The sequence below is a fragment of the Oryctolagus cuniculus genome, chromosome 7 (genome assembly GCF_051225735.1).
Source record: "Oryctolagus cuniculus isolate XC-2025 breed Fujian yellow rabbit chromosome 7, ASM5122573v1, whole genome shotgun sequence".
In the NCBI taxonomy this organism is placed as follows: Eukaryota; Metazoa; Chordata; class Mammalia; order Lagomorpha; family Leporidae; genus Oryctolagus; species Oryctolagus cuniculus.
Genome location: NC_142873.1, coordinates 164,964,993 through 164,990,618, shown reverse-complemented (window position 1 = coordinate 164,990,618; position 25,626 = coordinate 164,964,993). Strand labels below are relative to the sequence as shown.

Genomic DNA, 25,626 nt, shown 5'->3' with positions numbered 1-25,626 from the left:
CGGTTCCATTTCACAGGCCTCCTGGGGACCGGGACAGATGGAACAAAGAGTAGACCTCGGCCATCGCACTCCCTGGCATCTGTTCCTTGCCCTTGGATCTCAGCTACGTCTCGCACCGTATGGCCTTTACACCCCTATTCTTTCCCATGTCCCCACAGCCCCGAAAGACCAGTGCCAGGAATTCACCTCCGTCCACTGCCCCCTGCCCCCACCCACCCCTCCTCAACTATAAAAAGGCCCGGCCCCGGGGTGGGGCCCTCTGCCTGTGTCCGTCAACCTGCAGGTTTATTTTCTGAGCGAGCTGGGTCTGGCTGTGGTTTGCACACTGTGTCCTCTGTCCTGACACTGCCCCCCACAACCTCAGAGCTGGACACCACGTGGCCTTTATTTGCAGTCAGTGGAAGGCGGTTCTGGGAAGTTACAGGCGACACTTGCACACTGCTGATGAACTCTCTCCCTCCTGTGCTTGGGTCAGCACCAGCAGGCAGAGCGGCCTCCCAGCGCTGCCAGGTCAGTGGTCCCGCGCCACTCGGGAAAACACGCCTTCCGGCTCCTGGCCGTCCCCCAGGGCCGCAGCGAGTCCTTCTTGTCGCCTCCTCTCGGCCAAGGCCGCCAGGGACTTAAAAGTCTTGGGTTCGTGGATGGCCAGGTCTGCAAGCACCTTCCTGTTGAGCTCCACCTGGCACTGGGAACAGCAAGAGCGCGCGGCTCAGAACGCAGCTCAGAACGGGACGAAGGGGCTCCCTGGGACTCACTGTGAGTTCCCACGGGAGCGCTAAGCCAGGCATCCTGGGGGACGAGACCACAGGGGATTCCGGCTGCCGTGGGGGCTGGCGGGCTCTCACTCTGCACCTGCGGCCTGCGCACCTCGAGCACAGCCCCGGTCTCCGCCGGGCCGACCGCACCCCATCACAGTGGCAGTGCGAGTCCTGGATGGTCCCCGACCAACCCAGCTCCCTGCTGTGGCCTGGGAAAGCTGCAGAAGAAGCCCCAAGTGCTTGGGCCCCTGCACCCACCTGGGAGACCCAGAAGAAGCTGCTGGCTCCAGGCTCCAGCCTGGCCCAGTCCTGGCTATTATGGGCATTTGGGGAGTGAACCAGTGGATGGAAGATCTCCTCTCTCCCTGCCCCGCCTCCCTATCACCATTCCACAGCACATTTCCCCCAAGCTAAAGCTTCATCCGCTGTGTCATCAGAAATCAGTCGCAGTTGGGGCCAGCGCTGTGGCACAGTGGGTTAATGCCCTGGCCATATGCCATATGGGCGCCGGTTCTAGTCCCGGCTGCTCTTCTTCCGATCCAGCTCTCTGCTGTGGCCTGGGATAGCAGTAGAAGACGGCCCAAGCCCCACCCGCGTGGGAGACCCGGAAGAAGCTCCTGGCTTCGGATGGGCACAGCTCCAGCTGTTGCAGCAGATGGAAGACCTCGCTCTCTATCGCTCTTTCAAATAAATAAAATAAATCTTTTTTTTTTTTTTTGACATGCAGAGTGAACAGTGAGAGAGAGACAGAGAGAAAGGTCTTCCTTTTGTCGTTGGTTCACCCTCCAATGGCCACCATGGCTGGCACGCTGCAGACGGCGCACCGCGCTGATCCGATGGCAGGAGCCAGGTGCTTCTCCTGGTCTCCCATGGGGTGCAGGGCCCAAGCACCTGGGCCATCCTCCACTGCACTCCTGGGCCACAGCAGACAGCTGGCCTGGAAGAGGGGCAACCGGGACAGAATCCGGCGCCCCGACCGGGACTAGAACCCGGTGTGCCAGCGCCGCAGGTGGAGGATTAGCCTAGTGAGCCGCGGCGCCGGCTAATAAATCTTAAAAAAAAAAAAAAAAGAAATCAGTCACTGTTAATCCTTTCAAATTAAGCCTCGTCTTCCCTAGAACTGTTTATTTGAAAAGCAGAATTAGAGCGAGACAGAGATCATCCATCCAGTGGTCTACTCCCCAAGTGGCTACAACGGTCTGGGCTGGGCCAGGCTGAAGCCCGGAGCTCCATCCCGGTCTCTCGCGTGGTGCAGGGGTCCACGCCCTCGGCGTCTTCACTGCTTCACCAGCGCAGAGCAAGGAGCTGGTGGGAAGCAGAGCGGCCGGGACTCCTGGCTCCTGCAGCTCTCCCGCCCGCGGCCTCTGCAAGCGCTCAGGGACAAGCTCCGCCCCCCTCCTTAGGGAGGCATCGAGCCAGCACCTCAGCGCCACACCCGGGCGGCCGGTGTGCTGAGCCCCAAACCTTGCCAGGCTGGCTCTGGGTTGGCGTTCGCTGTCAGCGGGGCCGGATCCTCAACCATACCTTAATTAAATTGGAAACGAATGCTGGGTACTTCAGGCCGTGTTCCTGGGAGGCAGCTGTAATTCGGTTAATCCAGAGCTGAAATGAGACGGGGAGAGGAGTCAGGAGGCCCTGCCGGGCCCAGGCCTTCGGGCAGAGCACACAGAAAAGCTGGATTCACTGAGAGCGCGCAGGGGCAGTGGTCAGAGGCGTGGCTCCTCCTGCAGAGCCAGCTCCAAGCCCTGCGAGGCAGGGAAGGCACCACGACGGGCTCCGATCCAACACACGACTGTCAGACGGAGCAGCGACAGACCCTGCGGCAGGCACAGACGGGCACGAAGCGGGGGCCGGCGCTGTGGCCGCAGCGGGTGAAGCCACTGCCTGCACCGCCGGCCTCTCACACGGGCGCCGTCTCCTGTCCCGGCTGCTCCAAGTGCTTGGGCCCCTGCACCCTCGTGGGAGACCCGGAAGAAGCTCCTGGCTCCGGATCGGCGAAGCTCCGCCCACTGTGGCCACCTGGGGAGTGAACCAGCGGATGGAAGACATCCCTGTCCCTGTCTCTCTCTCTCTCTGCAACTCTGCCTTTCTTTCTTTTTAATTAATTAATTTATTTATTTTTGACAGGCAGAGTGGACAGTGAGAGAGAGACAGAGAGAAAGGTCCTCCTTTGCCATTGGTTCACCCTCCAATGGCAGCCGCGGCCGGCGCACCGCGCTGATCCGAAGGCAGGAGCCGGGTGCTTCTCCTGGTCTCCCATGGGGTGCAGGGCCCAAGCACCTGGGCCATCCTCCACTGCCCTCCCGGGCCACAGCAGAGAGCTGGCCTGGAAGAGGGGCAACCGGGACAGAATCCAGCGCCCCGACCGGGACTAGAACCCGGTGTGCCGGCGCCGCAGGCGGAGGATTAGCCTGTTGAGCCGCGGCGCCGGCCCATCTGCCTTTCAAATAAATAAATAAATCTTAAAAACAAAAAAAGAAAGAAAAAAGCAGCTTTGAAGCCCATTTTCTCCCGCTACCCCGGTGACTCCTCAAAGCGTGAGAACGCGCGGGGCCGCTCCCGTCGCCCCAGAGCGGAGCCGGCGCGCGGGGCCCCCCGACTGCCCCGCCCTCCACTCTCCGGGCCACACTCCTAACGCGCCACCGCCCCGGCCCGGGGCTCGGCCCGCGCGCGGCGGGCGTGGGGACGCTTACGGTCCGCATGGTCCTCTTCTTCAGCCTGCGGGCCTGCGTGCATTTCACGAAGGCCCTGGTCACGGCCCGGACGGCCAGCCGGTAGCAGCGGTTCTTCCTACCCCGGAAGTGCTGGGTGGAGAAACGGGAGAGCGGCGAGGTCGGCGGGCGGCCGCGGCCCGGAGCGCCCCGGAGCGGCCCGGCCCCGCCGGCGCGGGCGGCGCACTCACCCGGGCGTGCTTCAGCACCTCCTGCACCCGCCAGTAGCGGTCGGTGAGCCGGTTCCGCAGCCACAGCTGCGCCGTGAGGAAAACCATGGCGCCCCGAGACCCTGCGGCTCACAGCTCGCGCCGCTCCGCCGCCATGCCGCCCGCCGCGGGAGCGGGGCTCGCGAGCGCTTCCGGGGCGCCGGCGGCCCGAGCACTTCCGGGGCGCCGCGCGTGCGCGTTGCCGTCCGGGAGCCGGCGCCTGCGTCGGTGAGCTATCGGGCCCCGGCGGTCCGGCGGCCGGCTGGCGGAGCGAGGACGGAGGAGTAGACCTGGCCTGTGTTGGCGGGAAGCAGCCTGTCTACCCCGGGGAGGTCCCTGGAGAGCGTGGCCTGCGCGGAGCCCGGCGCTGGGGTCCGCAACCCCGTGCCCCGTGGGCAGAGCTCAGCTCCGGGAGCCGGGCTGGAGCGGGAGTGTCCTGGGACCCAACCGTGCGGGCGGCAGTGGGGGCAGTCCGACTGCCCCGGGTCGGGGGTCGGTCCTTGGCGGCTGCCCCCGAGAGACTCCCTTTGGACGAGGCGGCGGCGTGGAGCGAGCGGCCTCCTGCAGCTTCGTGCGCGGTGCGACTTTAAGTTGGAGAGAAGTTGCCGGACCAGAGTCCCCGGGTCGCTTCCCCCAGGGGCACCGGCTGTTCACGCTTTGCTCCATTTTGGGTTTTTTTATTTATTTATTTATTTATTTATTTATTTATTTATTTTGACAGGCAGATGGACAGTGAGAGACAGACAGAAAGGTCTTCCTTTGCCGTTGGTTCACCCTCCAATGGCCGCCGCGGCCGGCGCACCGCGCTGATCCGAAGCCAGGAGCCAGGTGCTTCTCCTGGTCTCCCATGGGGTGCAGGGCCCAAGCACTTGGGCCATCCTCCACTGCACTCCCGGGCCACAGCAGAGAGCTGGCCTGGAAGAGGGGCAACCGGGACAGAATCCGGCGCCCCGACCGGGACTAGAACCCGGTGTGCCGGCGCCGCAGGCGGAGGATTAGCCTAGTGAGCCGCGGCGCCGGCCCCCATTTTTGTTTTAAGATGTATTTTTCGGTCGCAGCTTCCGTCCGCTGGTCCACTCGGCAGTTGGCCGCACCGCCAGGGCTGGGCCAGGAGCTTCCCCCTGGTTTCCCACGTGGGTGCAGGGACCCAAACGCTCCCCGGCTGCGTTAGGCAGGCCACGTGGGTGCAGGGACCCAAGCGCTCCCCGGCTGCGTTAGGCAGGCCACGTGGGTGCAGGGACCCAAGCGCTCCCCGGCTGCGTTAGGCAGGCGCTGGATCCGCAGCACAGCAGCGAGGACTCCAGCTAGCACGCGCACGGGACGCCTGCTGCGCCACACGCGGGGTCTTGGAGAGTGGGGGTGGTGTCTGGTGGAGGGAGTGGGGCGGAGGGGGCGAGGTTTGGGCCCCCGGCACCCACGTGGAGACGCGGAGGGGGCTCCTGGCTCCGGCCCGGCCGGCCCAGCCCTGGCTGTTGCAGGCACTGGGGCAGTGAACCGCCAGATGGGGGATCAAATGAAGTGACAAGAGGACGGGGCGATGCCATGTGGCAGCTCTCCGGACCGGGCGGAGTCCGGCGGGCGTCCGAGGCCTGAGGGGCAGCGTGCCTGCCCGTCTTGGAGAGCAAGGTGGGGACGGGGGGACCGTGCTGAGTAGCAGAGCACCCTAAAACGTGGTGGCCTGGCACAGGGCTCCCGCTCACCATCTCGCGAGCCGGGCAGTTCCGGGGCTGCCTCACGCAGCAGCATCGAGGACGGGGAGCTGGGCCAGCTGTCCCCTCAGGCAGTCTTGTCTCCACGTGCTGTCTGTGTGGTCTTCCTGGGGCTACTTGGAACGTGGGAGGGGCTGGGGCAGCAGAGGAGACCATGGTGTCTGCCCAGAGCCCCCACCCGGTGCCCCGTCCAGTGCCCGCCCAGTGGAAGGCAGAGGCAGCCTCACCTTTCCCACCTGGCCCGGGGGGCCACCCAGTGTCACCTCTGTGTACCCCAGAGTCCTCCACGTCACAGCGTGCAGAGGACACCGGCACGGCCACGCCGTGTGAGCGGGAGCCACTGGCAGGCCCGTGAGCAGGGGCAGCACAACCCAAGGTGTGGAACCAGGTGGCAGCCGTGTTTGGAGTGGGCTGCGGGGAAGCCAAGACAGATGGACTGGCTGGGTGAGGTCTGGGCACGAGTGGGGCAGCTTGCACCACAGTGGACACAGGGAGTGAGACGCGGGCAGCTCTGCAGGGCCCGAGTGCTGGCCAGCTGGGTGTGGTCCTCCTGGGGCTTCAAATCCGTCGTCCATCCAGCACTGCCCCTCCAGCCCTCACCTCTCCCCACCCTCTCCCGCACCCACCTGAGGGTCAGGCCAGTGCCTGCCTACCCAGGGGTGACCGGTTGTCACCTCCCAGGTGCTGGCTGTCCCTGGTGGCCTCCCCTGCCCTGCAAGTTCAATCGCACAGCTGGCCCGGGCTCAGGGGCGCCGCGGTGCTGACCTGGCACACCAGCTCTGCCTCTGTGGCTCAGAGGGTTAATCCTCCGCCTGCAGTGCTGGCATCCCATACGGGCACCAGTTCAAGTCCCAGCTGCTCCTCTTATCCAGCTCTCTGCTACGGCCTGGGAAAGCAGGGGAGGGTGGTCCAAGTGCTTGGGCCCTGCACCTGCACAGGAGACCCTGAAGAGGCTCCTGGCTCCTGGCTTCGGCTTGGCCCAGCTCCAGCCACTGCAGTCATTAGGGGAGTGAACTAGCATATGGAAGACCTCTCTGTCTCTCCCTCTTGCTGTCTGTAACTCTACCTCTCAAGTAAGTCTTTAAAAACAAAAATCCTGCTCTTAAAGCAGCTGACGACCGTGGCTCCTTTCCTAGGCGTCTGGGAGAGGTGGGCAGTCAGACAACAACCCCGAGGCTCCAGGTTCCTGGAGATGCCGAAGCCAGGACATGGGGGCCTGGTGCTGCTGCAGGGAGAGACGGGCACACGGGACACACCGGGCAGGGCGGGCTCAACCTGTACTGAGGTTGCTGTGGGCAGCTCAGCTGGCCTCCGTGCTCGGGCAGCCCCTGGCCCCTGGCCCCAGCCCTAGCCCTGATGACACTGGTCCAGGGAAACCTGGGCTTGGGAGGGCAGTGAGGCCAGCAGGAGGTCCAGAGAATGGGCTCCACACAGAAGGGCACACTCCAGCAGCCGCGGCCCTTGGCTTGAGCCCCAGGTGGCCAAATACAACATCTACGAAAACAGCAGCTTGAGGGGGTGTTGGGATTTGGTCACAGCTGTTGTCACGACTCAGCCTTTACCAGAGAGCCTGCCGGAGCCGCGGGGGGGTGGGGGGGGCACTGCAGCCCCAGGACAGACCCCGTGTGGCTGCCGCCTCCTCCAGGTGCCTCCAAGCTGAGTTCTGCTCTGTCCAGGCGCGTGGCCGGGAAACGCAGGGGCTGGGGAGCCAGACGGCCCTCAGAGGGCAGGCGGTGCGCGGGGCAGGCCCCCCTCGGACATCTGGGCCAGCTCACCCCACCGTGTTCTCAGGCCAGGGCTGGCCCCTCTGCTCAGCAGAAGCCGCGCGGTGGCACAGTGGTCATGCTCCGTGGCCAGGTGCAGAGCCGTCTTGTGCAGCCAGCCAGCAGCGTTGACCTGCGCTCCCTTGTCCAGCAGGTGGCTGGCGACCTCCACGTGGCCCCCCCGAGCAGCGTGGTGCAGGGGTGTGAGGTCCAGCGAGTCCCGAGTGTCCACCTCAGCTCCCCAGGCTACCAGCAGCTGGACGGCAGGCAGGTGTCCCCGGGCAGCAGCCCTGTGCAGCGCAGAGCGGCCATGCCTGTCCCTGAGGCTTGGGTCCGCCCCGTGGCCCAGCAGCACCTCAATGTCCTGGAAGGGGGGGACAGGGGCCACCTCAGCCTGAATGTGGGAGGGGCTGGGGCCGGGAGGAGCCACTTGTCAGCCACCTGCTGACAAGACTCTGCCCCTCCTTGGTAAACGGCCAGAGCCCAGGACACCCCGGCAGGGCTCTGAGTGGAGGTGTCCACTGTCCCCCAGTGAGCCACAAACTCAAGCCTTGGGGCGGCTGGCATGGCAGGGTGCACCGGCATCCATACGGGAGCGACAGCGCAAGACCTGGCCACTCCACTTCCCATCCAGCCCCTGCTGTGGCCTGGGAAAGCAGCAGGCGATGGCCCAAGTGCCTGGGCCCCTGCAGCCACGTGGGAGACCCGAATGAGGCTCCTGGCCTCTGGTTTCTGCTTGATCCAGTTGGCTGCTGGGGGAGCGATTCAAATTCATTCTCTCTCCACACACACACCCTCACTTCCTGTTTGTCGCTCTGCCTTTCAAATAAATAAAAATATTAAAAAAAAAATCTCAAGAGTTGGTGGTGGACCGCAGCACCGCCCGGGTCCGTGGTAGCATTTTCCAGAAGGGAGCCGGAAGCAAGGCCAGGGGGTTCCCTGGGGCTCTCCGGGACGGCCACCCCCCCTGGGGACAGCCGCACCTACCTGCTCGCGGCCCAGGCTGGCCGCCAGCCCCAGCGCGGTGGCCCCGGAGCCGTCGGCGGCGTCCGCCTGTGCCCCGCGCGCCAGCAGGAGGCGCAGCGCGGCCCCGCGGCCCGCCGCGGCCGCCGCCAGCAGCGCGCCGTCCAGCTCCGCGCCGCCCGCCGCCAGCAGCTCGAGCACCGGCAGCCGCCCGCCCGCGGCCGCCCAGTGCGCCGCCGTCCAGCCCCGCGCGTCAGCCAAGGCGGGGCCCGGGCCCGGCGCGGCCAGCAGGACGGCGGCGAGCGGCGTGCGACCGAGCGCGGCGGCGCAGTGCAGCGGCGTGAGGCCGGCCCCGCAGCGCGCCGCCGCCGGGGCCCCGCGCCGCAGCAGCAGCTCCGCCACGCTCGAGTGGCCGTGCCAGGAGGCCTCGTGCAGCGGCGTGCGCCCCGCGCTGTCGGCGGCCGCCGCCGGGGCCCCGCGCCGCAGCAGCAGGTGCACCAGGGGCGCGTGGCCGCGCAGCACCGCCAGGTGGAGCGGGGTCCGGCCGGCGCGGTCCCTGCGGGGAGGCAGCGGGGTCTGCGGGTGGCCGCGCCCCGTCGTGCCCCTCGGCCCTCCCCTCCCCGGGAAGGGACCCTGCCCGGCTAAGACACTGCGTCCCCCAAGGGCCCACCTCTCCTCCACGCTGGCCCCTTGCCGCAGCAGCTGCAGCACCAGCCCCACGGGGCCCCGCCACACGGCCCGGAGAAGGCAGCCGGGGCCCTGGGCGGCTTCCGCGGGGGCCTCCTCGGAGCCCAGCTCCGTCCACCGCAGCTCCTGCTCCGCGTCCTCCCTTGCCAGGTCCCACTTGCAGCACTCGGGTCTCCTGGCGTCCACCTGGGGAGAGTAGGGTCCCGCACCCACCCTACAAGGCCTCTGGCCAGTCCCGCCCAGTGTCAGCTAAGGAGAAGCCCCGCCGGGGCTTAGCCTGTCTGGGGGCTTCACTTACAGCTACCCCCAGGGTTTCTGTGTGGTCCGGGGTCTTCTCCATGGCTGGCCGGTCCCGCCTGCAGGCTCAGAGCTGCAGTACCTGCTCCCCGACGACCAAGCTCACCTAGGGGGAGGGGCCGCCCTGGCTCCGCCTCCTGCCCATGGGCTGGCAGAGTCCACCCAACACTGTTTACCCAGCAACTTAGTGGGAGGCCCTGCCTGCCAGGCTGCAGCCCCTCCACACCCACACCCCGGCTCAGCCCCCCTCCCAGGGAACACAGGCCAGAGCAGGTAGTTCCAGAAAGACGAGCAGGAACTTGCCTGGGGACCACGGCCCGTCCCACCACCCGGAGCACAGCCTTCCATGTGCCCCGACTTGCTGGGGGACCCCCCACCAGGACTCCTGGGGTCCCTGGGGCCCTGCCCCCACCTGACCTGTCCCTGCTGCCTAAGGCCCCCCCCCCCCCCCCGCTCGGGGGCTGGCCTGTCCCTGCTGGTCCCAGTCAGCTGAGGCTCACACACAGCGTTTGCATGAAGGTGATCCAGCTGCGTGGGGGGGGGGGGGGGCACAGCAGGGGGCCGGTGCCTGGGCAGGGAGGCGTCCCAGCAGAGCTGGCTCCCCCAGGGCAGGGCCTAAGTGGGCCTTGGAATCCTGCAAACCTGGGTCCAGGATACCTGTCCAGTGTCCAGACGGGAGACGCTGCCCTGCCGGCTGACCCCTCGGCCTCTCCCCTCCAGTACCTGATGGGGGTCCGTGAGGAGGCAGCAAAGTCGGGGCCCCTTCCCATCCCAGCACCACTCGGACCGCCAGACGCCCAGGAGGAGAGGAAGTCCTGAGGTCCCCGTGGGGACCTGGAGCAGCCCTGGGCTCCCGCCTGCGTTAGTCTCTCCTGAGTCCTTGCCACTGCCCGGAAATGTCTGCTTGTGCTGTGGCAAATGTCTTCCTTTCTCTCCTAGAGCGTTCCATGGGGCAGGTCTCGCAGACATCAGCCACTGTGGTTTGCTGTGAGCGGCAAAGGCAAGTTGGGCCAAGTCCTCGGTCCCCTGCCCCTCTGTGCCACAGGAGCGGCTTCGTGCTGGCCCTGGCCCTGGGGGCTGGCCGGAGAGTCCCACTCCTCACCCCAGACTCCCGGGAGACGGACAGGCAGTCAGAGGCCGCCTGTCTGCCCAGGGCGAGCTGTGGAGCTGTCGGAGAGCCAGTCCACAGGGCGCACCTGCAGGCCGGCAGCCTCCCCAGCCCCTTGGCCTGGGCTCCTCAGAGCTTCGGGCACTTCCTGGCACAACCTTGGAACTTGATCCCGCGTCCTGTCCTGTTGGTGGTGTTTGGAGGCGGGGGCTTTGGCAGGTGATCAGAGTTAGATGGGGTCACGCCCCCCCATGGGCACCTTGCCCTGTGTGGCCGGACGCCTGAGCGGGCACCGGAGCCAGGAGCCCAGTGAACGTGCCTTCTTCATGGATGACCCCGCAGACACAGAGAGACCCAGCAGCAGCCAGCGTCAGCCAGTGAATGAGGGCCTGTGGAGGACGTGGATGGTGCAGCTTTTCTTTGTTAATCCCAAATTCATTATCTGAATAAACAGGCACTGGGCACGCGGTGAGCACGTGGTGCACCCACGTGGGATGCCTGGTTCACGTCCTGGCTGTGGTGCTTCTGACCCAGCTCTCTGCCAAGCCCACGGAGACCCGGATGGAGCTCCAGGCTCCTGGCGTCAGCCTGGCCCAGCCCTGCCCGTTGTGGGCGCTTGGGGAGGGAACCAGCGGATGGAAGAGCCCCTTTCTCTGTCTCTTCCTCTCTCTGTCCTTTTGTCTGTCATATAAAATCTAAATAAACAGTTTTGAGAAAAGTTCTTGGCACATGTGTGCCAGTGAAAACAGGCTGCCGCAGAGTCGGGCAGGGCCCCTCGGCTCCCGACGGGCGCGGCCATGCCGTGCGTAGCTGTCGTCATCCTGTTTTGGGGCTCTGCGGGAGGCTGGCGCGCGGGAGGCCTGCAGACGCTGGGAGGAAAGTTGAAAGGGACGAAGCCGCGGAATCGTGCAGCTCACAGGGACTCACTATGGTTTGTCTTTTTTCTAAGATTTATTTTATTTGCCGGCGCCGCGGCTCACTAGGCTAATCCTCCACCTTGCGGCGCCGGCACCCCGGGTTCTAGTCCCGGCCGGGGCGCCCGATTCTGTCCTGGTTGCCCCTCTTCCAGGCCAGCTCTCTGCTGAGGCCCGGGAGTGCAGTGGAGGATGCCCAAGTGCTTGGGCCCTGCACCCCATGGGAGACCAGGAGAAGCACCTGGCTCCTGCCATCGGATCAGCGCGGTGTGCCGGCCGCGGCGGCCATTGGAGGGTGAACCAACGACAAAAGGAAGACCTTTCTCTCTGTCTCTCTCTCTCATTGTCCACTCTGCCTGTCAAAAAAAAAAAAAAAAAAAAGATTTATTTTATTTGAAAGAGAGACAGAGACAGAAAGATCGTCCGTCTGCTGGTTCACCCTCCAAATGACTGCAGCAGCTGGGGCTGGGCCAGGCCAAAGCCAAGAGCCCGGAGGTTCTTCCAGGTCTCCCACATGGGTGCAGAGGCTCAAGGACTTGGGCCATCTTCCACTGCTTTTCCAGGCCACAGCAGGGAGCTGGATTGGAAATGGAGCAGCTGGGACTTGAACCGGTGCCCATATGGGATTCAGGCATTTCGGAAGGCTTTACCTGTTATGCCACAGCAAAGGCCCCAGAATGAAATTAAATTTAAAAATGCTGGCCGGCACCGCGGCTCACTAGGCTAATCGTCCGCCTTGCGGCGCCGGCACCCCGGGTTCTAGTCCCGGTCGGGGCGCCCGATTCTGTCCCGGTTGCCCCTCTTCCAGGCCAGCTCTCTGCTGTGGCCCGGGAGTGCAGTGGAGGATGGCCCAGGTGCTTGGGCCCTGCACCTCATGGGAGACCAGGAGAAGCACCTGGCTCCTGCCATTGGATCAGCGCGGTGCGCCGGCCGCAGCGCGCCGGCCGCGGCGGCCATTGGAGGGTGAACCAACGGCAAAGGAAGACCTTTCTCTCTGTCTCTCTCTCTCACTGTCCACTCTGCCTGTCAAAAAAAAAAAAAAAATTTAAAAATGCTGTATGGCGTGCAGGAAGGTTACATGCTGGGATTTGGGGACGGAGTGGGAGGCGATGAGGAGCGGTCTGCAGCCCCCCTCCACGGACACGGACGCCTTCACCCAGCACTGGAAACCCACTGCTGTATCAGCCCCGCTGAGCACTGTGGCCGCCGTCCCTGCGTGCACCAGGTGCGGGGCCTGCAGGCACCACAGGGCAGGCTCCCATGTCACGGAGGCTGAGCAGCCGCCAGGTTTTCAAAAGAGGGGAGTAGCGGGGGCTCGGGCTGGGAGGTGGGGTGGTGGCACAGCTGTCAGTCCAGGCTTGTGACATGCAGTCATTGTGTGTGGGAGCTGGGAGGGACCAGGAGGGAGGAGGGCCCCTGCCCGGGGCCTGTGCTGTGGGGACAGCCGTGCAGGGCCTGATCGGAGCACACAGGAGCTGACAGGGAGACTGGACGGCTGGCTGCATCTCCTGGCAGGGGGAACTGACGCAGGGGAGTGGCCCTGGGGGCCCACCGTCAGGGCTGGACCTACCCGGGCCAGGGGGCATTACCCAGTTGCCAGCATCTGCATGGGGGTGCAACCTGAGGAGGGCTCAGGGTCTCCTGCCTGACCCTGGAGGGCACTGGCCCTGCCTTCTCGCCAGCCCCGAGAGCCCCAGGCCCACCTGCAGGAGAGCATGAGTGAGCAAGAGAGGGAGGCAGAGGAGGATGAAGGAGAGGGCACCTCGGACACAGCACCCATGCTGCCCCGAAGGCCCCCTGCCCTGAGAGGCCGCGGGGGGCCCAGCCTGGCCATCAGAGGCCTCCGGACCCTGCTGCTGCCCGGCCGCACCCTGGCTGGGCTCCTGCTGCACCTGCTGTTGCCCGGCACCGTCTTTCTTCTGGCTCTGCTGCCGGCCGCCGCGGTGGTCTACCTGGGGTTCCTGTGCCACTCGAAGGTGAGCCTCAGCTCTGGGTGGGTGTGGGGGGGACTGGGGTCCCGCCAAAGGTCAGGGTCCAGGAGGCTGGAGGCACAGGTGGCTTCCCGGGGAGCCCTTCTTCTGCCAGGCACCCCCACACGGGCTGGGGCCGCAGAGACAGGGCTATTGTCGCTCAGCGCCCGCCCTCCCGGGGCCTCCCAGCCCGGTACCAGGGGCCACCAGGGCGCGCCACGCCTCCCTGGCTCCTCCTGCGGCTGGGCTCTGGCTTGGTCTGGGGCTGGGAGCTCGGGGCAGGCGGCCGCTGCATCCCCTGCTGTGGTCGGGGAGAGGCGACAGGTTGGGGACAGCGGGCAGGGGCTCGGGTCAGCTGCCCACACCGGGAGGGGGAAGCAGCAGAGGCGGGAAGGCCAGGCCCGGCGTGACCGCGCGCCGTCCGCAGGTGCGCCCCGCGCCCGGCGCCCGCTGCCGCGCGCTGCTGTCGGACCGCGGCTCCGCGGCGCTCATCGTCCTCGGTTTCCTCGCGCTGCCGCCGCTGCTGGCGCTCGCCTCGGCCGCCCGCGCCCGCCTGGCCCTGCGCCTCCGCGCGCTGCTGCCGCCCCCGGCGCCGGGCTCCCGCGCCGACGACGGACCTCAGCAGCTGTGCGCCCGGCTGTGACCCCTTCCCGGAGCCCCGCACGCGTCCTGCGACCCCAGGAAGCCGCCGCAGGCCGGGGCCGAGCCGGGTGCATCCGAGGTGCGGGGCGCCAGGGGAGCGTGAGGGCTCACAGGCCCCCTGCCGCCCGGGGTCCCCTCCGTGTGCTGGGACCACGCGGCCTGCGGTTCACAGACTCGGGTCCTTCGTTCTCTGGAACGTTCTCAGCCCGCCCCCCAGAGTTGCCTGCAGCGGCCGATTCTCCCCACTCCCCCACCCCTCTCTCCCGCCCGTCTCCCAGTCCGGTGCGGCTCCTGTGGGTGCGCCTGTCGGGGGCCTCGCCCTCTTCAGGGCCTGGCAGGCCGGTGAGCCCACCTGAGCGCCAGTTGCAGCTCTGGCCCCTTCACTTCCGGTCCAGCTCCCTGCCCATGGCCTGGGAAGGCATCCAAGGGTGGCCCAAGTGTCTGGCTCCTGCCCCCGCGTGGGAGACCCGGATGGAGGCCCAGGCTCCTGGCTTCAGCCTGGCCCAGCCCGGGCTCCCGCAGGCATGGGCAGGGTGAACCAGCAGATGGGTGTCTCTGCCTGATGCTCTCTGCCTTTCAGATGAATAAATTCCTAAAAAATTAAATTTGGAAAGTTGTATTTCATTGCTTTTCAGATTTACTCGATCACTTTTGCAGGTCTCTTGGCACCTGCCCGCCTTTTGGGTTCTGAGGGTGCCTTAGAACGCTGTGGGAGACACGGGGAGAGCCAAGCGCCGCTTCCGCGGGTTCTTGGAGTTGTTTTATATTCTGTACCGGATCATTCCAGTGCCCTTGTCCTTGGGCACGGAATCTGTTACCGGTCGTTTCTGACTGCCACGTGTGCTGCCTCTGCGGGCCGCGGGGACAGTCCTGAGGTCCCTCCTGGGGGACACTTCCCTCGGGGCGTGAGCCCCTTCCCCAGCATCCCGGGAGCCCCCTGCCTTCAGCCCCCGGGGCACAGCGCTCCGGCTCGCCCCTCCCGTGCCAGGCACCTGCTCCCCTTCTCCGCCCAGGTCTCTGCTCAGGGCCTCGTCTGTGTTTTTCATGTTTGATTTGGGGGTGGCTTGGCGATCTCTGTCTTCCTGTAAGCCCAGCAGTGTACTAAATGTGATTATTGTGATTTGCCCAGAACCCAGATGTAGCTGAAAGGCCTCTTAAAGGGTCCCGGAAACCATACTGCCAGCCTGGGTGGACCAGGGTCAGGCCCAGCTGGGTGGACCAGGGTCAGGCCCAGCCTGGGTGGACCAGGGTCAGGCCCAGGCTGGGTGGACCAGGGTCAGGCCCAGCCTGTGGTCTCAAGCAGAGACTGCTGTGGGGCTGCGTAGGGGCCAGCAGGAGTCCTGGGGTTTTCCAACCTCCGTTTGTGTCCAGCTTTGATGCCTTTCCTGGTCAGACAGGAGCCGGGCCGGTAGCCAAGCTGCCAAGGATGGCTTCCCCCGCGCCAGGCTGCCTTCCCTTCCCCTTCCCCCGCGCCTGGGGCTGAGACGGACTCTCCTGGGAGGCCCTTGGCTGAGGAGCTGCCTGGCCCTGAAGTCATCAAAACAACAGCTGGGCTTGCGGGGGGCGGGGTGGGAGGCCCAGCGGCCAGGCAGGGAGTGCTGTCGCCGTCCAGGGCAGCTGCCTGAGGCAGCCCACTTCCGAAAGGTGCTTCCCAGCTTCCGAGTCCTGCCCTGAGGGCCTGTACTGCCTCCCTCCGGCCCCAGGTGTCCCAGGCTGGGCAGTGGGGCGACCAGATCACACAGGACGCGGTGGGCGCTTGTGGGAGGTCCACAGAAGAGCGCAGGGGTCAGTGACTGCTGGGGGGGCAGGAAGAGGGAAGTCAGGGGGAGCAGAGCCCGCACGCCGGGGGCGGCGCTGACCTCCAGAGGGCCAGAGACAGGACGTGGGCCAGCAGACAGGAGGGTCCCGGCCCTTCCTTCCACTCAAGAACCCCAGGGCTCCTAAGTGGGCTTCCTTCCCTGTCACCATCCAGACGGCTCCTGGGAGGGGGCAGGGGAGCTGGAGATGAGAGGAGCCTGGTGTGTGTATGCACACATGGGTGGGTGTACACGTGTGTGCATGTGTGTCCTCTCACCTGCTCCCCCCTCACACCCACGGGTGGGACTGGGATCAGGGTGCAGGGCCCCTGCCCTCTATGAGAGAGTGTGTGTGCACGTGTGTTTATGCATGCATGTGTACATGTGTGCACACACATGTGTGTTTACGCATAAATGTGTGTGTGCGTGTCCTCTCGCCTGCTCCCCCCTCACACCCATGGGTGGGACTGGCCCAGGTGTTTGCTCACCAGGCATCCGCAGCCCCACCCCCCGCAGAGCAGCCGGAAGGGCCCTGAGCACTTGGCTGCCCCTGCTCCTGGGCCCTACCCCAGCCCAGGCAAGAGGACTGGGGCAGACACCCAGTGGGGGAGGGTGGGCTGTGTCTCTGCTGAAGGGGAGAGCTAGGGCCCCTCCCCTGGGCCCCTCCCTGCCCACACACCTGCCCCACCCCCGCCATGCCATGGGCACTGCCCCTCTGCCCATCAGAGTCCCACCCTGCCCCACCCCCACCATGCGCCCTGCCCCTCTGCCCCTCTGCCCATCAGTCCCGCCCTTCCCACACCCCTGCCCCACCCCCGCCATACTCGATGCCCCTCTGCCCATCAGAGTCCCGCCCTGCCCCACCCCTGCCATGCACGCTGCCCCTCTGCCCCTCTGCCCCTCAGTCCCGCCCTTCCCACACCCCTGCCCCACCCTCGCCGTGCCTGCTGCCCCTCTGCCCACAAGGTTCTTCCTTCCAGCAGGCTCCCGGGTTGCACACGGAGCACAGGCAGGCCTGGGTCATTGCTAACACGGCTTCCCTGCCTGCCCCAGCGGTGCCGGGGTGGGGTGGGGGTCTGCCCAGTGCCAGTGTGGTGCCCAGTGTGGGGGCTGGCACAGGGGTGGCTGAAGGCGGATGGGGAGGCTTCCATCCCGTGTCAGGTGGCCCACCTGCCGATGTCTCCCCAGCCACCCCAGCTGTCACTGGCAGGGGCCGGGGTGGGGTTTAGGGGCCAGAGGGCTCCTGGGATGTGAGCTAGGACCCCAGACCTCAAGCCCTGGCACGGCTTCTGTTTTCGTCTAAGCTTCATGTATTTATCTGAAAGGCAGAGAGAGCGAGAGAGAGAGCGCTTCCCTCTGCTGGTTCACTCCCCGAATGACAGCAACAGCGGCCAGGAGCCAGGAGCCAGGAGCTGCGTCCAGGGTCCAGGTCAGGGGCAGCCGCAGCCAAGGCTCTGACCTGTGCTCAGCACCAGCCCAGGGAATGGGGCACCCTCGGACCCCTGCCCCACCCCCACTGACACTTGGACACCACCACCACCCCGCGGGGCAGGGCTGCAGGGCTGAGCTCACCCCATTCCCGGCCCTCGGCCCTCGTCAGCCACCCCCACTTCCTGTTTGTGACCCTGGGTCCTTGTGTGAGATACAAACAACTTGAGAAACAGGCATGGGTGCGGCCCAGCCCCCTCCCCCAGCTGAGGTCAGGGGTGGGGTCAGAGGCCCCAGGAGCTGCCCTTTTCCCTGGGGTCAAACATGACCACAGCTGGCTGGGGACAAAGGCCCTTTTTCTCCGCAGAAGCCTGGAATGTGTGCAGGAGGGAGTGTTCCCCAGGGCCCGGGGTGGGGGCAGGGCCCAGCAGGGAGCAGTGTCCCTGGGTGTGGGGACCTCTCACCTGCCAGCAGGGACAGGCAGGGTGGCGAGGCACCGGGATCCCCTGGACCTTGGCCAAGGAGGACTTCAGCCACGTGTGTCCAGAGAGACAGGTCAGGTGGGAGCTGGGCCTGGGAGAGGGGCCGAGGCCCCCCCCCCCCGGCCATCTGGCCTGACCGTCCTTGCCCACGCCCACGCCCACTCTGCCCCCAGAGTGGTGGCTTCCGGGCCATTATACTTGTGCTTCCTGTGGCGTCTGCCTCAAGCTGAGCCCTGGCCCAGATCTCGCACTCCTGGCTGACCCCACCAGCCCTGGGACTCCGTCAGTCTCCGCCCGCCCTCCCGGTGTGGGGATGAGAGACCTGTGCCGCTGGAGCCGGGGCTGGGGGATGGGCTGCGTGGGGGAGGGAGCAGAGGGGAAGGGCGGGGGTCCCACAGGGGGCCACAGAGCTCAGCAGAGTGGGGCAGGTGCCGGCTCGGCCAGGGCTGGCTGGAGGCTGAGCCTACTCCCACCGCCGCCCGAGGCGGAGGGCGGCTGCGGCTGCTGCGGCTGCTTCCTCGAGGGCTTGCGTCACGGACGAGAAGACCCACTCACTTTTTCCAGGAGGGACGGAGGACGGAAACTCCCTCAGCCCCGCGGGCCCCATGATGGGCAGGGGTACCCGCACTGCCTGCCAGCGGCGGCATGGGGCGGGGGGGGGGGGGTGTCCCCGGCCCTGCCCCCTGCTCAGGGAGGATGACCGGCACACCTGGGCGAGTTGCCCCTGCCTGCGGCCAACTTGTCCACGGCCCCTCACTCCCCAATGGCACAGCGGCCTTGGCATGCGGGGGAGGGGGCTGGGAGCCAGGTGAGGCCCCCTGGGGTCCACGCCCGTCTCTCCCCCTGCAGCACCCAGGAGGAAGCACCAGGCAGTTTCTGGTCCCAGCCAGCAAGGCCTGAGGTCTGTGGCGAGCAGCCAGCACCAGGCTGCCAAGATTCCCGGCAAAGGGGGTGGGGACGGCGGGGACACAGCCTGGCCTGTTCCTGCGCGGCTCCTCCAGCCTTTTTTAGGCAAAGTCTCGCTCCTGCCTTCCCAGGCCCCGTCTCACCTGCCAGAATAGGAGGAAGGAAACCCACGGAGACCCATCCGCCTCCCCCCGGAACACCCCCGCGGAGAGGACGTCCCGGGCACGCCCCCCGCCCAGGCCGAGGGAGGAGGGGCTCCGCGAGGGCAGGGACCCTGCGTCCCTCAGCCAAGACCCCAGGGCCCAGCTCCCCGCTCACGGGGGTCTCCCTCCGCTTGGGCCCCTCACTGCGGGCGCGGCACGGTGCCAGAGCCGGCCCAGCGGTCACACTGGACAGGGCAAGCATCTCCCGTGGCCGTGGCTTTCCCGCTAACAGCCCAGAGGAGGCTGCGGCGTCGCCTTCGCGAAGACCCTAGCAACCCCTGCTGGCCAGTCCCTGGGGACGCGTGTCCCGGCCCTCCCCCTCCCCTGAACCCACCCCGCCAAGGTGAGGCAGGGCCGGCGCTCGGGGGGCGTGGTCCTTGGTGCCACCCTCGTCGCACCCTCGGGGGTGCTCTCGGGCTGGGGGTCACTGGCGACGGTGGGCGGCCCGCCCAGGCACGTAGCGGCGTCGCCCGCGCGGCCGAGCGCGCGCCTGGCGGGGCGGGGCCTCCGGGGGCGGGGCTGCAGGCGGGGCGGGGCCTCCGGGGGCGGGGCCGGCCCGGCGCGCGGCCGCACGTCCCGCAGCCCGGGAGTGAGCGAGCGGCGAGCGGCCGAGCGCGCCTTGGCCGTCGCGCGCGATGCTGCCCTGGACGGCGCTGGGCCTGGCCCTGAGCCTGCGGCTGGCGCTGGCGCGCAGCGGCGCGGAGCGCGGTGAGTGCGCGGGCGGCACCGCGCGGCGCCGTCGCCGCCTCCCCGCGGGCGCGGGCGCGGGCGCTGCGGGAGCCGGGCGGGGACGCCAGCGGGCAGGACTGGGCGCGTGGCCACGTGCGCCCCGCCCCCCACGGCGTGCCGTGTCTGCTTCCCTACCTGGGGAGTTCGGCGGCGGGAAGGCGGGGGCCCACCTCGCGCAAAGCCGGGCCGCGCCCTCTGCCGCTGGGGGTCTCCCGCGGTCTGGGTCCGGATGGAGACCCCTGTGAGTGGGGTCACGACCCCGACCCGGCCAGCGCGCCCCAGGCCTACACTGAGACGGGGCTGTGAGGCCCACGCCAGGCCACCTGGGCGCAGTCCCTGGGAGGTCCCTGGGAGGGTGTGGAGGCTGGAAGGGATTGGCCTTCCCGCACAGAGGTCCAGGCCACGCGGCCAGCGTGCACAGGGCGCTCTGGGTTCAGGATGCTCCCCACCACCCCCTGGGGTGCTCCCGAGGCCTGGTGAGGGGCTGTCTGGGGGCCACCACCTGGGGCTGAACCCTGGTCCTCTCCCCCAGGCGCCCCCTCCTCGCCCCCCCTGGGGGACCTGCTGTTTCTGTTGGACAGCTCGGCCAGTGTGTCTCACTACGAGTTCTCTCGTGTCCGGGAGTTTGTGGGACAGCTGGCAGCTCTGCTACCTCTGGGCCCCGGGGCCCTGCGAGCCAGCCTGGTCCACGTGGGCAGCCGGCCACACACGGAGTTCCCCTTTGGCCAGCATAGCTCAGGCCAGGCCGTCCGGGACGCCATCCGCGCCGCGGTCCAGCGCATGGGGGACACCAACACCGGTCTGGCGCTGGCCTACGCCCAGGAGCAGCTGTTTGCAGAGGGGGCTGGTGCCCGGCCAGGGGTGCCCAAGGTGCTGGTGTGGGTGACGGACGGCGGCTCCAGCGACCCCGTGGTGCCCGCCATGCAGGAGCTCAAGGACCGGGGCGTCACCGTCTTCATCGTCAGCACCGGCCGCGGCCACCTCCTGGAGCTGTCGGCCGCCGCCTCGGCCCCAGCCGAGCGGCACCTGCGTTTTGTGGACGTGGACGACCTGCACCTCATCGCCCAGGAGCTGAGGGGCTCCATTCTCGGTGAGCGGGGGAGGGGCTGCAGTGGGGAGCCCCCCACCGGACGCCCTCCAGCCGGGGAGGGACAGCGGGCAGGCTGCCGGGCTCCTCCCTGCTGACCGGCCCAGCAGGGTGGGTGTGGGGCTGTGTCCAGTGGACTGTGGCTGAGGGGAGAGAACCAGGAAGGAGGTTGCCAGTTCAGGCTCTGCACCACGTCCTGCAGTGCGTCCAGGGGCCGGATGACCAACAGGCCACCACGCCTGGACAGAGGAAGCTCAGGGCCTGCCGCCCACTGGGCAGGCGAGGAAGGGCCTGGTCGCTGGCTTGGCCAGTGGTGCCCACGAACAAAGCCACTCCGGGGCTCCTCGCGAGTATCCACCTGAGGGTTACTCATCCACACAGAGCCACCGTGGCCTGAGGAGGGTGGCAGGGCAGGACGTCCCTGGGGACACTCGACCAGCAGCCGAGCTGGAGGGGACAGGAAGAGAAAGGGCCACCCGCAGGACCTCACAGGACCTGAGGCTGTAGGGTGGAGCAGCGGGGCCTGACGCGGGTGGGTGGGGAGTGGGTGCCTGGCTGGGAGCCCAGCACCAAGCACGGAGGTCAGAGGTCCCACTGCAGCACCGCGTGGGACCCTCCTGGAGTCGCCTGGCCTCCCCAGTGCTGACCAGAGACCCCGTGCTGGCCACTCGGGCCCAGGGGCTGTGCCTCTGCTGCAGATGCCACCCTGGCCACTGGCCCGGTGTGGAGTGACCGCTGTCCCTGCCCCCGCAGCTGTGTTGGGGGCTGAAGCAGGCAGGAGAGCTGTGGGGGCCGCACCCCTCTGTGCCTTCCCCGGCTCCGTGGCGTCTGCTCGGCCTGGCCAGGTGTCCGTCAGGGGCCAGGGGCGACCTCTGGCCGCCCTTCGCTGACCCCCGGCTCCACTCGCAGAGGCAATGCAGCCGCAGCATCTTCGTGCCTCCGAGGTCTCGTCCAGCGGCTTCCGCCTGGCCTGGCCGCCCCTGCTGACCGCTGACTCCGGCTACTACGTGCTGGAAGTGGTGCCCAGCGCCGGCCCGGCAGCCGCCAGACGCCTGCAGCTGCCAGGGAACGCCACGGGCTGGACCTGGGCCGGCCTGGAGCCCGACACGGACTATACCGTGACGCTGCTGCCCGAGTCCAGCGCGGGCCCCTCGAGGCCGCAGCAGCTGCGGGTCCGCACGCTGCCAGGTGGGCCGGGCGCGCCGGGGCTGGGCGGCGCGGGCTGGGGCGCGGCGCGGGGCTCACGGCGTCCCCTCCCCCTCTCTGCTCCGCTCCCCGCAGAGGAGGCCGGGCCGCAGCGCATCGTCATCTCGCACGCCAGGCCGCGCAGCCTCCGCGTCAGCTGGGCCCCGGCGCTGGGCCCGGCCGCCGCGCTCGGCTACCACGTGCAGCTCGGGCCGCTGCGGGGCGGCGCGGCGCAGCGCGTGGACGTGCCCGCCGGCAGCAACAGCACCACGCTGCAGGGCCTGGCGCCGGGCACCGCCTACCTGGTGACCGTGACCGCGGCCTTCCGCTCCGGCCGCGAGAGGGCGCTGTCGGCCAAGGCCTGCACGCCCGACGGCGCCCGCACCCGCGCCCCGCGCCCCGCGCTGCCCGCCGCGGGGCTCCGCGGGCCGTGAACCGGCGGGCGGGCGGCCGGGCTCTGCCCCAGCCTGTTGCGAGGAACGCCTGCCGCCTGGGACGAGGTCGTATGCCAGCGCCTGTTCCCGGCCCAGGACTGGGCGCGCGGTGGCGTCCAACGGACCGCGTTTTGCCCGGAGGTGGACCGGGGCCCTGGGGCCAGCCGGAAGCGTGGACAGTACTGCCTGGAGCCCACGACCAGACCCTGCACTTCGCGCGGTGTGAGGAGCCAGCCTGGGTTGCAGGGAGCTTGGTCTGACCACTGGGGTCCTGGGTGATGATGGAAAGTGGATGGGGGGAGGAGAGGCTCACCCCCGCCACGGCCTGCAGAGGGGTGGTCACCAGGGTGCCCCAGCAGCTGGAAGGGCAGTGCCTGCTGGGGAGTTGGGGCCCGTTTGTCCCTGCTGTGCTCAGAAGTCTGTGCTGGCAGGGAGACCCCCTGTCCCCCCCCCCACCCCCCGTGACCTGCAGGGGCCGAGAACCTGGCCCTGTGGCCGTGTCGACTTGGCCTCACTGTGCCAGGACCACCCGTGACCACTCCGTGCTCACCCTGCCTCCCCCACTAACACCCAGACCTTCAAATACAGCCAGACACGTGGTCTCCTCGTTCTCCTTCCTGCTCTCCGGCCGGTCTGGACCAGATCTAGTGCAGGGGGTGGTGTGTGCACGGGGGGGCTGTGCCCTCCTGGGAGCCCGGCTCTGCTGTCTGGGAGGCAGCGCTTGTCTGTGGCCAGCCTCCTGACCCAGGACAGCCTCGGGGCCACACGGTGCCCCCCCTCAGCCTGCACGGTCCAGGGGTCTCAGGGCCACACGGCACCCCCCCAGCCTGCGTGGTCCAGGGGGCCTCGGGGCCACACGGCGCCCCCCCCAGCCTGCGTGGTCCAGGGGGTCTCAGGGCCACACGGCGCCCCCCCAGCCTGCGTGGTTCAGGGGGCCTCGGGGCCACACGGCGCCCCCCCTCAGCCTGCGTGGTCCAGGGGGCCTCGGGGCCACACGGCACCCCCCCCCAGCCTGCGTGGTCCAGGGGGCCTCGGGACCACACGGCGCCCCCCCCCAGCCTGCGCGGTCCAGGGGGCCTCGGGGCCACACGGCGCCCCCCCAGCCTGCGTGGTCCAGGGGGCCTCGGGGCCACACAGTGCCCCCCCTCAGCCTGCGTGGTCCCATGGTGCCCTCCCAGCCTTTGTGGCCACTGCTGTCAATGCAGCCCAAGTATTTGTTGATGGGTGACCACGGCTGGAGACTGAGCGGAGTGGGGGCCACTGCTGGGGGGAGAATTTGAGTTTCCTCTCCATGCTCCCCCAACCCCAGGAGCTGGGCTGTGTGCCCACGCTCTCAGCAGGTGGCTGGGGGGCTCAAGGCCCCTGGCTGGGGCCACAGGCCTGGGGCTTGCAGAGGGCGCCAGCCTGCCACACTGGGCGGTCACTGATCTGAGAAGGGCCTGGAGAGGAGAGGTTCTTTTGCTGGGAACGGGGCTGGCTACCTGAGTGCCCAGCGGGACTCCCATCCTGACCGCTGAAGGGGCTCCCTGGGCCCAGGCCGGGGTGGAGTGGGCTGGAACGGACAAACGCCTGCCGCCCTCCCCCCAGCAGAGGCCCCGGCTTCCCCTCTTCCTGGATGCCGTGGCCGGGCCAGCCGTCCACGTGTCTCTGCCTGGGAGGGGGTTGTCTGGCTGAGGGCTGAGCAGCACAGGTCCTGGGGTGCAGGCGGGTCGGGGTCTCCCCGTGACCCCCCTCACGCCACAGCCCCTGTCCCCAACACTGGGCAGAGTGACACTTGGGCTCACACACCACACCTTGCCAGCCCAGACAGGAGGGCTGGCCACTGTGCGTCCCTGTGTGTGCAGGCCAGGTGGGCAGCGCCCTGGGGATCCTGGCCCTGGGAGTCCACAAGAGGAGGCTGCTGCCTTGTCCTGCCCTTGGGGCCCCACACTCACCCACCAGCGGGAAGGGCGGCTCTCCAGCCCCAGTGGGCGTATGGGGTCCTGGGTCTGCACCCCAGCTCCCTGGGACGTGGACGCGAGGTGTCCAGGAGCGGCCTCCGAGGCCAGAGCCGCTGGGTGCAGTGCAGGCAGGTTTGCACAGGGACAGTAACGAGTGCCCGATACCCAGGAGTGTGGCCCACAGGAGGGGGCTGGGGGAAGGGACAGTGAGCAAACCCACTTCTGCTTCCCGATACGCCCGGAGGTGGGGGTCCCGGATGGGAGAGGGACTCAGCCCTGTAGGAGGGGCGCCGGTGGAGGACTTCTGGTGTCCACTGACTGCCCGTGGCAGTGGACTCACTGTGACAACGCGTGCCCTCTGTGCCAGACTCGGAGCTCTCCAGGGAATAAGAAGTGCCTTGTGCTCCCCGGGCACAGGGACAGGTGTGGGCAGAGCCTCGATGGCTGTGGCCCCCTGGAACCTGCCCCAGGAGGGAACTGGTGGCACGGCACGGTCCAGGGAGGGCGAGAACCGTGACCTCTACTTACCCCATGGCTGAAGCCGGCACCCCCGACTCCCACTGTCACTCCCAGTCCCGCCACACCCCACAGGAGCCCTCCAGGGCTGGGGTTGCAGCCCACCCTGGACACCGAGGAGGCCTGGATTGAGCACGTGCTCCCAGACCACACTGCTGACCGTGCCTTTCTCCCAGGAGGGCGGGACTTCCCCGGGCAGCAGGCGCCGGCACAGCACCACGACCCCTGCGAGCCCCGTAGGTGTGGAGGGCCCCTGCTGGGGGTGGTGCTGGCTCTGCTGCCCTGTGTGCGCTGAGTCTGCAGGTCCAGCCAGGTCAAGGCTTGTCGGGGGCAGGGCCAGTGCTCCCTGCACACACACAGGCCATGGGACCCTGGGGGTCAGTGCTCCCTGCATACAGGCTACGGGGCCCTGGGCCAGTGTTCACTAAACACACACAGGATACGGGGCCCTGGGGGTCAGTGCTCCCTGCACACACACAGGCCATGGGACCCTGGGGGCCAGTGCTCCCTGCACACACACAGGCTACGGGGCCCTGGGCCAGTGTTCACTGCACACACACAGGCTACGGGCCCTGGGCCAGTGCTCCCTGCACACACACAGGCTACGGGGCCCTGGGGACCAGTGCTCCCTGCACACACACAGGCCATAGGACCCTGGGGGCCAGTGCTCCCTGCACACACACAGGCTACGGGGCCCTGGGGACCAGTGCTCCCTGCACACACACAGGCTACGGGGCCCTGGGGACCAGTGCTCCCTGCACACACACAGGCTACGGGGCCCTGGGGGCCAGTGCTCCCTGCACACACACAGGCCATGGGACCCTGGGGGTCAGTGCTCCCTGCACACAGGCTACGGGGCCCTGGGCCAGTGTTCACTAAACACACACAGGATACGGGGCCCTGGGGACCAGTGCTCCCCGCACACACACAGCTATGGGGCCCTGGGGGCCAGTGCTCCCTGCACACACACAGGCTACGGGGGCCCTGAGGGGTGTCCCAGGGCCCTCTTGCCCTGGTCACAGCCCCACTACTTCTAACAGCTCTTTCACCACACGCCTGGGCGGGTTGAGAAGCCTGTGGAGCCTCAGCCTGGGAACCCGCCCTGGGGTTTGCTCAGTGTGGGGGGAGGGGCTCAGGAGGAGGCAGCCTGCAGGTGCACCAGGAAGGGGGAGGGGCTCAGGAGGAGGCA

The 25,626-nt window shown here is 67.9% G+C and overlaps 4 protein-coding genes and 1 long non-coding RNA gene across 6 annotated transcripts; 3 read left to right on the top strand and 2 right to left on the bottom strand.

The window, feature by feature from the left end:
* Positions 1–367: 367 nt before the first annotated feature.
* MRPL20 (mitochondrial ribosomal protein L20) lies at positions 368–3,807 on the bottom strand. The gene is made up of 4 exons (XM_008253464.5): positions 3,661–3,807; positions 3,452–3,562; positions 2,283–2,360; positions 368–685 (listed from the first exon to the last, which is right to left on the bottom strand). The coding sequence occupies exons 1-4, from the start codon at positions 3,745–3,747 to the stop codon at positions 512–514; spliced, it is 450 nt and encodes a 149-aa protein (XP_008251686.1). The 5' UTR covers positions 3,748–3,807; the 3' UTR covers positions 368–511.
* A 3,097-nt stretch (positions 3,808–6,904) lies between these two features.
* On the bottom strand, positions 6,905–9,926 carry ANKRD65 (ankyrin repeat domain 65). The gene is made up of 5 exons (XM_070079428.2): positions 9,821–9,926; positions 9,099–9,203; positions 8,784–8,986; positions 8,138–8,669; positions 6,905–7,514 (listed from the first exon to the last, which is right to left on the bottom strand). Exons 2-5 carry the CDS (start codon positions 9,138–9,140, stop codon positions 7,107–7,109), a joined length of 1,185 nt encoding a protein of 394 aa, XP_069935529.1. The 5' UTR covers positions 9,141–9,203; positions 9,821–9,926; the 3' UTR covers positions 6,905–7,106.
* On the top strand, positions 8,466–10,797 carry LOC149125865 (uncharacterized). 2 transcript variants are annotated; one of them, XR_016211339.1, is made up of 3 exons: positions 8,466–8,605; positions 10,037–10,097; positions 10,660–10,797. It is a non-coding gene; the product is annotated as an uncharacterized LOC149125865 (long non-coding RNA). The 2 variants fall into 2 exon arrangements; XR_016211340.1 differs by lacking the exon at positions 8,466–8,605 and adding an exon at positions 9,478–9,616.
* A 1,905-nt stretch (positions 10,798–12,702) lies between these two features.
* Positions 12,703–13,881, top strand: TMEM278 (transmembrane protein 278). The gene is made up of 2 exons (XM_051840508.3): positions 12,703–13,095; positions 13,517–13,881. Exons 1-2 carry the CDS (start codon positions 12,835–12,837, stop codon positions 13,730–13,732), a joined length of 477 nt encoding a protein of 158 aa, XP_051696468.2. The 5' UTR covers positions 12,703–12,834; the 3' UTR covers positions 13,733–13,881.
* A 5,210-nt stretch (positions 13,882–19,091) lies between these two features.
* VWA1 (von Willebrand factor A domain containing 1) lies at positions 19,092–22,583 on the top strand. Its single transcript, XM_051840478.3, has 4 exons — positions 19,092–19,254; positions 19,808–20,365; positions 21,272–21,550; positions 21,644–22,583. The coding sequence occupies exons 1-4, from the start codon at positions 19,182–19,184 to the stop codon at positions 21,979–21,981; spliced, it is 1,248 nt and encodes a 415-aa protein (XP_051696438.2). The 5' UTR covers positions 19,092–19,181; the 3' UTR covers positions 21,982–22,583.
* The last annotated feature ends 3,043 nt before the right edge of the window (positions 22,584–25,626 follow it).